At 35.9% G+C, this 15,597-nt stretch overlaps 2 protein-coding genes and 1 pseudogene across 2 annotated transcripts; 1 reads left to right on the forward strand and 2 right to left on the reverse strand.

Annotated features, from left to right (window-relative positions):
* Window positions 1-2,368: 2,368 nt before the first annotated feature.
* Window positions 2,369-3,965, reverse strand: LOC132276794 (cyclic pyranopterin monophosphate synthase, mitochondrial-like; annotated as a pseudogene).
* On the reverse strand, window positions 3,109-6,712 carry LOC132279726 (cytochrome P450 703A2). The gene is made up of 4 exons (XM_059781759.1): window positions 5,810-6,712; window positions 4,794-5,537; window positions 4,499-4,578; window positions 3,109-3,143 (listed from the first exon to the last, which is right to left on the reverse strand). The coding sequence occupies exons 1-2, from the start codon at window positions 6,707-6,709 to the stop codon at window positions 4,899-4,901; spliced, it is 1,539 nt and encodes a 512-aa protein (XP_059637742.1). The 5' UTR covers window positions 6,710-6,712; the 3' UTR covers window positions 3,109-3,143; window positions 4,499-4,578; window positions 4,794-4,898.
* A 1,480-nt stretch (window positions 6,713-8,192) lies between these two features.
* LOC132276795 (uncharacterized) lies at window positions 8,193-14,486 on the forward strand. Its single transcript, XM_059778404.1, has 4 exons — window positions 8,193-8,584; window positions 10,074-10,179; window positions 12,728-12,818; window positions 13,116-14,486. The coding sequence occupies exons 1-4, from the start codon at window positions 8,288-8,290 to the stop codon at window positions 14,197-14,199; spliced, it is 1,578 nt and encodes a 525-aa protein (XP_059634387.1). The 5' UTR covers window positions 8,193-8,287; the 3' UTR covers window positions 14,200-14,486.
* Window positions 14,487-15,597: the final 1,111 nt, after the last annotated feature.

Genomic DNA, 15,597 nt, shown 5'->3' on the forward strand with positions numbered 1-15,597 from the left:
TTAATAATCATATAGTCGATCACACCTGTTACCTGTCATTTTTACAAAAAATGACCCTTGTACTCTTTGAATGTTTCATTAGTTATAATTATTTTTTTTATTTTTGAATTTAAGCATAAATAAGATCAATTGAGGTTTTAACTTTGGAAGACAAGGATAGGCTGTCACATTTGACTTTCAGGTTGATCAAAGAGTTTATTCGGATGAAGTTCAGTTTTAAATGTTTGATGGTACGAGAGTTTTGTGCCATTAACTTTACGGCTTTATGTTTACCTAAACTTTCCTAGTAGTACGTAGTGGTAATTAGACACATTTGAATATGAATTTGAAGTATGTTTCTAGGTATCTCTGATTTGACATATAGTTTCCATCGAATTTTATATTTCAAGTCTAAAATAATTCAATCGTGCACTGAACCGTATTATTATTATTTATTTATATATATTATTGTTTCAAAAACAAGTAAAGTGCTTGTGTATGTTAACAGAAGTTCAGTTCATCACAGAAATACTTTATTATTATGATCACAACTTTCAAACCTGAAATGTCATTGTTTGACTTGAAAACTATGCAAATCTCACGTGAAATTATAAGTGCCTAAGAAATTTGTACAAAAACCATGTTTAGTTTCAAACTGTGCTTAGTTGTTTTACTGTTTTATAACAACTTAATTATATATATAAAAAAAAAATTGTTTTCAGAAAATTAAAAAAGAAGTGGTAATTATTTACTCTACCTTCGACTCCAAAACCCACATTATCAACCTCTAAAACACTCATCTCCAAATGTCCATTTTCAAGTCAAAACCCACTTCAAGACTCTTGTGAAAAACTTCATCCCCTCCATGTTTTTTAACCTCTTTGCGGTGAGTTTTTTTTTCTCACGCTCCTTATTCTTATAAGCTCATTTAACTATATGTGTGCATATATGGACGTATATTTGTGTTATTGAAACTACTTTTCTTGTTTATATATATATATTTTCATTTGCACAAGGTTCATGTACATTTTCCACCTGATTCCAACTAGTCATATAAATGGTTAGGATTGTTAGTCTTGTTCTATTGATATTTGATACTGAGCATGAATGCTACTAGGGCTATGTTGGTAGGCTGCCCTAAGGACTCGTTTGGTGCAGCGTTATTGCGCCTGATGAGCAATAGCTACATTCTGCAGTAAATGGTACAAGCCTTAATTTCTGCAATTTCATTTCCTTGCGGGACCATGCATTTCCTTTTAACAACACTATATCCAACATATACATATCCATACACTATAATTCATGAGGCAATGTAAGAGAAAACATCATCCGTTCAAAAACCTAGTTTTACCAAGTTCAGCCAAATGTCTGTTATATATATAAATATATACTTATTAAATCCTAGTGATATTTCCTCTCTGAGCCCTAAACAGAAATTGGGAGAGTAATTAAGGTCTGTTTTTTAAACCAATATGGATTTACCAAATATATTCTTATTAGATCCTAGTGATATTTACTCTAACCTAAATGTTTAGCCGAAGATTATTGATTGGTTGGATATGCAAAATATAAAGAAGTGAGACCCATACTTCCTTATATCTCGCCAATAAACAGCGTTAGGTGAGGAATTTCGGTTGAAATCCTCGGTCAGAGTAGCACTAGTCAATACACAATTCACTAACAGAAACACATACGCACATAGAGAGATCACGGAGTGGCAGGAACAAATGCTCATTTTACCCCCAAGTGAAATAGAGGTTGAGTTGCAACTCTGGGTGGAGAGAAACAGTGGTAAGATGATGGAACATCATTTCAGACACTTAAAAGAGTAGACAAAAAAAAAAGAGTGAAAACTGAAGTAGAAAATAAATCAAAGTGCTAGGTACAACAGCATATATGTGAAATAGAAGAGAGTCTTAAAAGGAGGATAGTGATCAAGTGAAATGAAACCATGTGAGTGGACTTCACAATAACACTATATTCTACCCCTAATAATTGAAGCTTATTTCAAAAACAGTGTGGGGCAACTGGGCAAGCATTTAACAAAAGCAAAAGGAAAAATAAAGATGAACCTTCAACTAGAAAAAAAGCCTTAATGTGTAAGCAAAAAAAAAAAAAAGAAACCAGAAATGTACTCATAATATTTCCAGATTTGAGACCACCAAATTAGGACTTTATTCTTCAGAAGATAAGAAATCCTTCAGTATATATATATTTAAATACATTTGTTATTGGTAACACTTTCCCTTTCTTTGACGAAACAAAGAAAATCAAATTTTGCTTTATCAAATGGGAGCTGCCAGCAAGTAGAAATCTTTTGATGGTATCAATCTCATCACATAATCATAAATGCATGAATGTAATATACGATAAAAGATGTTAAGATATATTGAGCTAAAAATAATTTATAGGTGTCAGGCATTGTTGAGCTGGTTTGTTAGACAGACCATCAATAGCCCGAATTATTCATACATGAATGACATTTACCATAAAAGGTACTAAGATATAATTAGTTAAAAAGAGTTTACAGGTATCAGGCATTGTTGAGCTGGTTTGTCATACAGACCATCAACTAACCTGAAAAGGTTTGGAGTGGTTGGTTATTCATAAAATTTTGTACTGCTCATAAGCCCTAACTTCTGACTGGAAAACAAAGTTCAAACCAAACATACTTAATAGGAATAAGTGATGCCAAGCACATGATGTCATTACATTTGAAGGAATCAACTACTTAAAAAGATTAAAAGCAAGCAACAATAAGTGAAGCCACACATATTCTTACATCTGTAATTTTAGAGTTAGGATTTCATGAGATACAGGAAGATTTTATAACTGGGTAACTCTGGTTCTTTTCATTTTCATGCATCAATTCGTATTGTGGCTTCAAATGCAGAGAACAAAAAAATAGAACGCTTTCATTCTGATGTGTTTTGTAAATGAGCATGAAGCACTAACCTGCACTCCATTTAACTGAATAAAGCAGTAGTTTTTCCATGGAAACCATCATTTCTCCCTAGATCAGTTTCCACTCTTTCCACCAGTTTTGCACTCCAGTTGTACATCCGTAATCTGAATCTCCTTTGAAATAGCCTTGCACATATCATATACTGTTAGGCCTCCAACAGTCACTGCTGTCATTGCTTCCATCTTGACCCCTGTTTTCCCTGTTGAAGCAGCTTTCCTTTTTATTTCAACACAAAAATCATTAGGATTCAGTGCTAGATCAACACAAACATGAGTCAAACTGATGTTATGGCATAGCGGGATGAGGTTTCTTGCTGCTTTGCCTCGCTTATTCCTGCAATTTTTGACACACCAAGGACATTGCCCTTGGCTATTTGGTTGGCTGAAAACAAATCAAAGACCTTCCTATATAGAATAACTTTGCAACTAGCAATAGCGACTCTCTGAGTAATTTCTTTGGGAGAGACATCTACCATTTGGGCTTCACCCTTGCTACGACTGTGGGTCAAACCAATTTCTTTTTCCACTACGTTCGGAGATAAAAACTGTGAATCTTGAGCCATAAATTGGTTTTAAATGGAATAAGCATGACTCGTTGAAGGAGGTTCACCAAGCACAAATTCCATTAGCTGGAAACCAAGATGAGCATATAGATCATAGGATGAGCATGTAGCAAGAGGCAACTATTTCTTCACATCAAAAGAGAAACAGAGACATAAATTATTCTTGACTTGAGATTTAATAATAATTGAAGCATTTTTGTTCCACAGTGCTGTGGTTCTAAATTCTAATTAATGATTAAAGCATTTATTTTCGGATGAGGTTGTAGCAAGAGGCAACCATTTCTTCACATCAAAAGTGTGACAGAGACATACATTATTCTTAACATGAGATTTAATAATAATAAAGCATTTTTATTCCAAAGTGCTGTGGTTCTAAATATTAATAATTCGAGCATTTAGTGGGGAAAATAAATGCTTGAACATACTAACTTATTCTTTTGCTTCTTAAATTGTCCCATACTCTTTAGGGCCTTCTGGCATTAGTATCTATATTTCATCACATTGCCCCCACTGATTTTTTGCTGGTGCCCACTGCCTTGAGTGGACAGCATTATGGCACGTCACTGACTCACTAGTACAAATCAAAGATTGACTGTTATCCATTGGATGCACAAGCAGAAATTAGTGATTAGCGGAGAGGATCCTAATCTCATCACCAAAATTTCTGAACCACATAAACCCATGAAAACTGTTCTAATCTAACCTTAAATTAAATGTGCCAGAATGGCAGCACCCTTCCTTTCCATGATGCAATGCAACGTGATACGGACAAATGCAACAGAGGGGAGCGGCCATCACTTCCTAATCTAAATTCAAGTGTCATTCTAACAGTGCAAAACATTGACAACGAAACCACATGAACCCTATCCATTAGTGATATATAACGTTGGTATTATTATCATATTAGGCATTGTTCAAAAAGCTCCAATAGGCAATACCATATCGAAATACTGTAACATAGAGCTTAAGCGGAACAAAATACTGTATTATACCTCATTGAACTCTGCAATAGCGCTTGCAAGCTCATTACTACTATTACTGCTGAAGAACCTTCTTGATAGAGGTAATGCCACTGCAATGCGACGAAGAAACATGATGGTTGGAGCTTGAATTCTATTTGAAATAATAATAAATAAATAAATAATGAATTCAAATGTAAGAAGAAAATAAGTGCATGAAACCAAACATATGAAAACCAGATCTCTTTCGCGCATATCTACAAACAAGTAACATTCATTCAGGTTACCATAATCAGAGAGAATACTAGTAAAACAGGACAATGCTTACATTGAAAAATGTATTATTCAGCTTGTGCAGAATTGTACTACAATCTATTTGTTTACTAAGAATCTTCAACATTAGGAAATAGCATTGTGCACAAGGTATATTTTGTCATTGGTACATTTGGGTAGGCAATCGTGGCTTAGCTATGGCCATCAAGGGTTTAGCCTTCGGCATTGTCATACCATAAACCTCACTTATATCTATATCTTCAGGTCTTAACCCATCAGGTGGGGTCCAGTCAAAGCTATGAAAGAGCCGAGCCAAAGCCATCAGCACAAGCACCACTCCCAGTGGCGCGCCGGGACACTTCCTCTTACCCGCACTAAATGGTACTATCTTGAAGTCGGCTCCGTGGCTTATCTCGACTCGGCTCCCGTCAGCCGGCAAGTGCCTCTCCGGCCGGAACTCGTCGATGTCGTCCCATATCGCGGTGTTCCGGCCGAGGCCGTGAGTGTTGATGAAGACACGTGTCTTGGCGGGGATGTGGTAGCCGTTGACATTCGTGGCACGTGTTGATTCGTGTGGGATGAGAAAGGGTCCAGCCGGGTGCATGCGGAAGGTTTCTCGTACGACGCAGCGTAGGTAATTAAGGTGGACCAGGTCTGATTCGGAGACCATTCGACTGGGTCCCACCACCGAATCAAGCTCTTTTTGGATCTTGCGAAGGACGCGTGGATTCTTGATTACCTCTGCCATTGCCCATTCGTTGGTCACAGCGGAAGTATCTGTAGCCGCGGCTATCATATCCTGAAGTGCCATTTCATCATACAGGACACCATATAAATTATTCATAATCACTTCATTTAACTTGGGAGGTGATCTCATTTATTAATATATTTAGGAAAAAATATGTATTAATATTTTTGAATGTTAAGCAATGAATATGATTAGTCTAATTTCTCACATAGGTACCACCACAACAGTTGTGGTGGGCTCACAGCGACGTGAGATATAAGATATTCATATTTTATTAAAGGTCGTGTAATAAATTTTGATTGTCAGGATAAAAAGAGAGAGACCTGAATTAGGGCTTTGATCTCTACATCATCCATGTGATCTTTTCCATCTTCACCTGGCAGAGACAACAAAACATCAACAAAGTCCATCTCACCATCATCTTCCTCTCCTCCAAATTCCTTCTTTCTGTGTTCCTCAATGATCTTCATGTGAAAATCATCAACTCTCTTCTCTACCTCCCTCATTTTCTTCTCACAACCATAAGGGTCCACCCACCTCCAAAATGGAAGATAATCACCTAAATAAATCAAGCCTAGAAGCCAAAACAACTCATGGGTTATGTGCATGAACTCCATGGCTTCTTGTGGGCCTGCTGACCGGGCCCCAAAAAACTGCTTCCCTAGTAACATCCTAGTAACATTGTTCATTGAAAAAGTACCCAACACCTCCCTCAAGTTCACAGCCCCTCCAGTTTGGGCCCGGGTCCAAACATCTTGAACAAGATGTTGGGCCTCATCGGCCCGGTGTGTTGCAAATGACTCAAGCCTCTTTGTTGTTAGTAGCTGCTCCATGCAAATCCTCCTCATTCGCTTCCAATGTGGGCCTAGCGGAGCCAAGGCCACATCGCCACAGCCGTAGGCGAGATGGATGGCGGCGAGTGTCCGTGGCCGGGATGCGAAGATGTCATCTTGCCGGACAAGTATTTCACGTATGATGTCCGGATCATTGGTTGTGATGGCGTCAACGCTGCCTAGCCGGAGGTAGACTAAGGGCCCATATTTTTCACAAAATGAAGCTAGGTCCCTGTGAGGCAGTTGGCTCAGCTGGAGAAGGTTACCAACAATGGGCCATCTTGGTGGGCCGGGAGGGAGCCTCTTAGCTTTGTAGTTGGACACTCTCATGAGCCATGCAACGAGAGCTACAAATAGAAGGATTGAAGCAAATGTGATTAAATCCATCATCACCAACAATGACAATCATATATGTCCTCCTTTGCAAAGCCCCATTTGAGGTTGGGCCCGCCCAAACTATACTAGTTGCTCACCTAGAGGGGAAGATTATGACTTTTTTGGGAGTTACATAAAATTGAGAAGGCCCAAAAACAAAGAGAAGATGCGTGGAACAAGATATTTGAAGAAGGGAAAGGATTGAATAAAGGAACTCCTGTATATTTGGCGATTTCAGATGTGTCAGATATCATAATTTATACATATATGTGAGGGCTCTTAATAAAGGGTTAAGTAGAGAATAAAGAATTATTAGCTATATCATGATCTTGACATGCAGTGTTGGTGAATTATGGATCCATGAAGCTAATCAGTAATATTGAAATAGGTTTCACAAGCAGATTGTAAGTTGGTGGCACATGCCAAGTGTGATTGTTCTAAACATACTTCTACTTCAAAGAAATGTCATTTGCATGGTCTTTCTCCTATGGTGTGTATATATATTATTGAAAATATCCAAATATATTGTTTTTTTTTTTTTGGGTAAGTAAATCCAAATATATTGTCTATGGCTATGAATGATTAAGACCTTCAAGGTTGACTTAATAAATTCTTTATGTCAAGGGAAAATTTAGAGTTCTGAGCCAATTTTGTACTTAATTGATTATTTACAATTCAGAAAATGTCAGAGAATTAGTAATATTCAAAGTTGGATTAACAATATAAAAAATTGAATGATTCATTCTTTAAATTGGAAGACGATGCATAAGGTGTATTTTATTTAAAGGACACAAATGACAATTAACTGCAAATTTCACATTTGACTTAACAAATTGGATACTGAATCCTCGTGTTTAGAAAATCCTTTGTACCAATGCAACACAACCTCACAATGCAACACAACTTCACAAAATATAACACCCTTACCTTTTAGATTAAAACAATTAGTGATATTTGTTGTCGTGAATTATTTAATAGAATGTTTTTTATTAGTTATTTATATATAATACAATTAACTGGATGGTCAATTTCATTTTTTAAGTAGATTTAACAATCGTTATCATAAATTGGTGTAAGAATCATTTTTTATTTTTGTATTAACGTTCATACAAAAACTATTACAAAGTTACACAGTATATTTATATCAAAAATACAACACCATAAAATATTTAACACAATTATATAATTGTTGTAATGTTAACTTAAATTGTTGGATTTTTTTTTTTTAACAGAAAGTTGTTGGATTCACAATTTTAAATTATTGTATTAAGCATGGACAAAAATAACACCGGAGAGAATCCTGATTCAATAAATTGGGTAATTAAATGTTGTCATGCTGATTCAACAAATTGGGTTTGACTGATTTGAGACACAGGATGAACTCTGCATCCAACAAACCCGGTTAAAACCGGGTCAAATTTCCATATCCACTCCACGAACTCCGCATCTAATAAACCCTGTTGAAACCGGGTCAAATATATCTTTCTCTCTAAGCTGACACCGATTCAATTTCAGTACTCTTCTAATTGTGCCAAATCGAGTCCTTCACGGGGCAATCTGAGTCTGTCTGGCTCTTGGGTTTCTTCCCTAGATATGGAACCAAAGACCCAGAGTAGAAAAATCGAAGAAACAGTGATCGAAATCTTAAAAGATGTGGACTTGGAAGAGGTGAATGAGTACAAGGTCCGAACCATGGCCGCCGAGAGGGTCGGCATCGACCTCTCTGGCATGGACCACAAGCGACTCGTCAGACGCGCCGTCGAGTCTTTTCTTCTTTCGTTGGATGACAAAGCCCAAGAAGAAACCAAAGAAGTTGTACAAGAACAAGAGACCAGGTCGAATGTTGATGCAAAACACGTTAACGATGGTGGAGCCGAAGTTATATACAAAGTGAGTTGAAGTGCTAAAATCCCTGGGAAGGTTTAAGAAAATGAACGATTTTATTTTATTTATTTATTTTTGTTCTACCAGACTTATATGAGGTTCAATCTATGTTTGTATTGTATGGCATGAAATTGCAGGAAAATTACTTCAATCTTTGAACTAATTTTCCTCCGATTCTAATTCCGTACTTCGAAATGCAATGTCTATAAAGTTAGGATTTTTTTTTACCTCGTCTAAATGTTTTAAAATTTTCTAGATTGAATGTTTTAATCTTGATAATAATAATGCCTATCTGTATCTTTCTTGTTTTAAACCCTAGTTTTAGTATATGGCTAGTGAAATATGGAGAAGTGACTACAACAGAAGTGCTGATTAAGCTTAATTTTTATCATTTATTTTCTGTTCAAAACGTTACTCACATTAGTATGAAAACGTGAAATAGTGCTCTGTTTTGTTTCTTAAATGTAGAAAGCGAGTGAGATTTTGATTCTCGTCGTTTTGGATATTTAGAACTTGGGAAAACGAAAATCTACTCCCAACTGTGCCTGTTGCATATGTCGGGATTAGTTGATGTGGCTTTGCAATACACACAAACATATGTATGCATGTAGGTATATGTATCTAGATGTATTGAATGTATATAGCAACTAAAAGCTTTTGCACTTTTAAGACTAGATTCAGCATGTAGTGACTGAGGGAGAAGATACTATAGCTAAACCTACTTATTCTTTTAGTTTGAGAGGATGATATAGTTCACATTAAGATGGGCATGAACTAAGAAGCATGGACACGATACGATACGAATAAGCTGACGCGTCAAATTCTAAAAAGTTAAAGACATGGACACGGCTAATATAAATGTAAGTTTTCATTTATATATCTATTGATTAAGACAATTATAGAACTTCAATTACTTTATTATTTCTATCTTAAGGTCACATAAGTTAGTTAGAAGGTGAAACTATTTGAATATAAAAAAGAATATATTATATTATATATGATATTACTATTCTATCTTGTCATTATAGTAATGTTTTGTTCATATTACACACCATGACATGTGTTTAATGTCAATTTTTATAGAAAAAGAAGTTGGACACTTTGTTATATATATATATATATATATATATATATATATATATATATATTCATAATGTTATTTCTAAGACCGCCATATGTTTGTTTTATATAAGACAAAGCGTGGGATATGTATTCGAGTTTTTGGAATGTGTTGACCACGTGTTCAAGATGTGTTGGCCAAGTGTCCAATATGTGTCGACCAAGTATTCGAAATAATAAAAATTATTTTTAAATTATGAACACAGTCATGAAGTGTCGGAGACGTGTCCAGGAGTGTCCATGAAGTGTCACAACACCTCATAGAAGTATCCGTTCTTCTTAGGGCATAAAATTGAATGCTAGAGTTTGTAAATTATAAGATCAGTTTACGCTTTATGTTGTTGGTGTTCTCAAAAGAATTTTCGTTTTGTGTCAGCTGTCAGACAACAGGAACGTGGCAATTCATGATTTCAGAGGAAAAAAATATGTGACAATTAGGGATTACTATCAAAAACATGGAAAGCGGTTTCCTACTGCTAAAGGTGACATTATATCTCTCTTAACATCACTCACCCACTCGCACTCTTTCTCTTTTCTCTCTCAAAAAGTTAAATGAATCCATTGCTTATCTTCTTTGCTAGTCTAATGCAGTTTTCTGTTTGAAATGGATTATTAACAGCATTAAATATGCACTTGATAGTATTTTATGCCTTCTATTTTCAACCATGTCTTGCTAGAATGCTTTTGTGTGCTTTATGATACTATACATCAGTAATCACTTCAAAATTGAGATCGAGAAAGAAACCTGAGCCAGAAATCTCGTAGTTGATTTTTGGAAAATATGTTCAGGTTTCTTCTACTGTCTAGTTAGAAGCCAGCGTACTGGATCTGTGTCCAGCTAATGGACTGCAGTATTGTTATTCTCACAGGGCAACGTTCCATGTGATTCTTGGACAGCTTTTCTTGTGGACTACTGCTTAGATTATCAGGATCAGGGATGCTACCATGAGGCTGATAAGTCTCATATCTACTATTACGTTGCTTATGCATTCATGGGTTTTGACGTTAAACATTTTTTATTTATTTATTTATGGTAGGTGACTAGAAACTTCATTTGATACATTTCTTTATCTATAGTTACATAAGCAAATATTCGATGAAGAAAAATCTGTTATAAGGAGTTGTATACCTCTCTACCCTGGAACTTGGTAGGACTAAGGATTAGGAAGGCAAAGGGCCCTGGACACACAACCTATCTAAATTAACAAGCCTATACCATGAAACTGAGAAAGTCAATATACCACCTATTGCAGTTACTACCAGGACCAGCAACTCAAACATCAAACTATGACACCCAACGTTTAGAGCATTCCCTATTGCAGGTTTATATTTGCAATAGACCTTTTAAGACCTTTTATAACCTGCTTTAGATGATGTTAATCATCTCGTCCATCATGGTTTTACTGCTTTAAATTCACTTGAAAAAACTCTTTTATTCCAGGCCATGTTACATGGACTCTGCCATATATTGGGTGCCCGGGTGTGACTAAGTATCAGATTTATCAAATTTTTAAACTTTTTCAAGGACATGGAGTACTGCTAAAAAATCATATTCTTTGATATATTTTCTAGATTAATAGATATTTTTACTCTTTTTATAGTGATGTAACAAAAGGAATATAAGAACAGAGTTCTATGTACAATTATTTATTTATTGAACTTGAAATATTATAGATGCACGTCCAACCAGATGTGCTGGACTCATATCACATACCCATGTTCCAATATGGGTACCCAAGCCTTTTTCCAATTACTTGGATTCGGCTACTTGAATCCCATGCCATCATATCTTTCTTTACTAACCCTATCCACGTTAACTTTGGTCTTCCTCTTCCCCTAATATTACCCTCAATGTGGACTATGTCACGTTTCCCAAACCGCGCACTAAAAAGTTTTCTTTGCACATGTCCAAACCATCAGAACAGATTTTTTCTCATTTTATCTCCAATTGGTGCTACTCCAACCATCTCCTGAATGTAATCATTTCTATTCTATCCTGTCTAGTCTTATCGCACCTCCATCTCGACATTCACATTTCTGCCTCATTCACTTTATGCAAATGTTGTTTCCTAGCTGCCCAACATTTGGTACCATAAAGTATGGTAACCCATCCCGTCTTGTTTTTATGGATAACGTCATCTCCAATTTCTCCCTCATTATGAATAATTGATCCTAAATAACGAAAATATTCACCTTTTTGTACCTCTTGGTTTTCAATCCTCAGTACATCCTCATCTCTCTTTTTAGATTTACTAAAGTTACATTCCATATAGTCAGTTTTATTTCGACATATCTTAAACCCTTTTACTTCTAAAGCTTCTCTCCAAACCTCCAATTTGGCATTAACTCCTTCAATTTCTAAAGAGTAATGCTATCAAGAGGACCCTTCATGACAATAGTCACGAGCTCTTCATATTTAACCACTGAATTGAATGATGTATTAAATGATTCATTTGACTTTTCACAGATCTCAAAAAACCGTTTCTATCCCATGGTTAAATAGAAAGCTCATGGTTGGTGTCACAAGAGGGATCTCTTAATAGCTTTACTCAACACAAATTGGTCTTTTACTTTTTCTGGCATGCCAGCATCTTGGTGGATGGAGTGAAACTCATTCTATGGCTAAGCTTTTATCGCTAGGAATACCAAAAGAGGATAAATTTGAAGTTTAGTGCCTGAATAGGTAAATACCATTTGTATGGTGTGATCAAGTTTTGTCTTTGATATCCAGCTCCACTGTTATGTCATATAGGCAAAAGATAATTATCCTTTAAGTGTGAGGACCCGTGGAAGGGCTACGATCTGCCCCTTCCAAAAAAAATGAAAATTATACATGCAAGTGGCAAAGATCCTCCATCAGATGATCCTGCATCTAATGTATGCATAGCACCAGTTATGTTTGTTATACAAGGATCAATATTTAGTTGCAACCAATTTACTCTTAGGCATATTCAGTGTTCTTCCTTTTCATCATGCTTTACGTAGCTGTTCGGATGATGCTAATAACGTTTGCTTCTGTTTTACACTCAGGAATTAGCTTGACAACTGAGCAATGGTTGGCCTTTAAGAAGAGTATTCCTGCAATACAAGAAGCAATTGGGAAGATGGGATCACGGCTAAGGTGAGATATCCATCTTGGAACTTGAAGTTAGCAGGAGTTTTCTTCTTTCAAATATGATTTTGTCAGGCATTAGAAAAAGGTTATTTTAGATTAAAAAATTCCATTAGTACGAGTGTTGGAGGACTTCAAGGGTGCTGTCTCGAATTAAGTAATTATTTGAGCAAACCGGAATTATGTTTTGACATTTGCTATAGCTAGATGATGCCACTCCTCTTGTCTTCCTATATAATATATGTCGCTGAAATGCATATTTTTCAATGATAGACTGACTTGGATTTACAAATTAATGCATTGTAGATCTGAAGCAGTTGGAAAACAAATTGAGGCAGATGCCTCTAATCCGGAGACTGCAGTTGCTCCTCAAGGAATCCTGCTTGAAACAAACCAAATCGAAGCAGATATGTGCAGTTCAATGACTGCTTTTACTCCTGAAGTACTCACTCCTAAAGAGAGAAAACAAGTTGAAGCAAATATGTCTAATTCAATGACTGCTTTTGCTCCTCAAGGACTCATTCCTATCGAGACCACCCGTCTTGATGGGAAAAATTATTATTGTTGGGCTCACCAGATGGGATTTTTCCTAAAGCAATTGAATATTTCTTATGTGCTCACTGATCCTTGCCCAATTATTGCCTTGAGCCCGGAAGCAAGTTCTGAAGAAATTTCTCAAGCGAAAGATGCTGCACAAAAGTGGGTAGATGATAACTACATTTGCTGTCGCCACATCTTGAGCTCTCTTTCCGATCATCTTTTTTATCAATACTCAAAGAAAACATACAGTGCTAAAGAGCTTTGGGAAGAACTCGAATTAGTTTATGACGATGATTTTGGAACAAAGAGATCACAAGTGAACAAATATATCCAGTTTCAAATTGTTGATGGGATCTCCATTCTTGAGCAAGTTCAGGAGCTTCATAACATTGTCCATTCTATTAATGCCTCTGGAATGTGGATTGATGAGAACTTTCACATTAGTGTCATCATTTCCAAGCTTCCCCCATCTTGGAAGGAGTGTCGCACTAAGCTGATGCACGAGGATTTCCTCTCTCTCAATATGTTGATGCATCGTCTGAGAACTGAAGAAGAGTCTCGCAATGAAGACAAGAAAATGGAGCATGTTACGAGGGCTCATGGGGCAGACTCAAAGCTAGAAAATAAGCTTGGACGTCAAAGAAGTGAAATGAAGAGACCAGGGATGCAGTGTGAGACAGAGAAGAATGACAAGGCCATAATCTGCCACGCTTGTGGGAAGAGGGGGCATTTATGGAGACACTGTCACCTAAGGAAGTTTGACATCCGGGAGAAGAGAAACGAAAAGGAAAACGAAGGTGGTCCTGCAGTTACAGAAGTTAACATGTACGAGGGAAATGGGGAATTGTAGATTAGTAGATTGATACACATTTTACTAACATTGGAAGAGCATATCTAATACTTGTAACTGGCTAGGTAGAACAAAACTAGTATGTGTTTTTTCTCCAGTGAACTGAGAGCTCAAGTTCCCTTAAAGGGTAGTGGTTTTCTCTGAGTGATTTTTTTTGCTTGTAAGCAGGGTTCTGATATTGGCCACTCTTAAATCTTTTTTTGGGCTTTTTGTTTTTCTGTGTAACATGGTTACAATATTCCTGTAAATACAAAATTAGTCTAGATTAAAGCTAATTTGATGTAAAACCTCTAGCTTATACATTGAAATGATATTTTGAGTTGTTTAGAGGTGGCTTATACTAGACAGGTGCTAAGGAATGAACCTCCCATGTCCCCATCAACTGTGCTGGAATATTGGCTTATTATATGGAGATTTAAAGTCAATTAGGTTATGAATTTTCTGAGAGAAACCGTGTTGACTTTAGATTTTTGTTAAAGTAGTTTCTCTCTTTCCCAGCAATTACTTGTTGACATTTTCTTGGACATGTGGACTTCATGTTACCTGAGTACAGCTCTAAAATTAAGTTAGAACCCACATGCGGGTCCACCGATTGTCACAAATCCATGGGCCACAATGATACAATGTCACAAGCTCATTCCCATTAGAAAACCCAAATATTAGTAAATCAATTACATAATTATATAAAAGTTGCAAGTAATTTAAAAAGAGAAACAAAATAATTCCTAATTTAAAGTGATCAGTGGCTGAACCTTGCCTCATTTACTAGGCTACTAATACCCACTTATAAACTGAATTCGAATTAGGCTTGGTCACAAGACAGCACAATTAACTACTTTTGGATTCAGTGTGAGATAGTTGGGTAACAAAAACCTATCTATATGTCAATTAGTTTATTTTTTTTATTTCTTAATTGATATTCACATACTCTTTTAAAAAATTATTTGCATTTAAAAATATTTGAAATGCCAAGAGTAAGGAAATGCTTGGTTTGTAATTTTAAAAACAGTTTTTAACAATTTACAGAACAGAAAATAATTTTCAGAAAATAATAAAAGACAGTTATATGAAAATAGGTCTTTTTTATAACTGAATTTTCATAAAATAATTTTTAAAAAATTAAACCAAACAAAATTTTTTTATATAATTTTTTAAAAATAAAAAACTATTTTTAGAGTTACAAATGCTCCCTCAGATTAATATTTCAATCAATTTTCATAATGATGTATTCACAAGTTTGTATGAGTTGATAAAGCATGCACATTGAAGTGATCACCACATGATCCGACTGTGGCACATGTGTACTAAGACGATCAATAGCACATGCCAAACAAACAAGTTTTGAAGATGAAGACAATCAATAGCACATGGCATGCAAAACAAACAAGTTTTGAAAAT

Source organism: Cornus florida, unplaced genomic scaffold (assembly GCF_030987335.1).
Source record: "Cornus florida cultivar Cherokee Brave unplaced genomic scaffold, ASM3098733v1 CherokeeBrave_3.0.0_Hap2_Chr10, whole genome shotgun sequence".
Classification (NCBI taxonomy): domain Eukaryota; kingdom Viridiplantae; phylum Streptophyta; class Magnoliopsida; order Cornales; family Cornaceae; genus Cornus; species Cornus florida.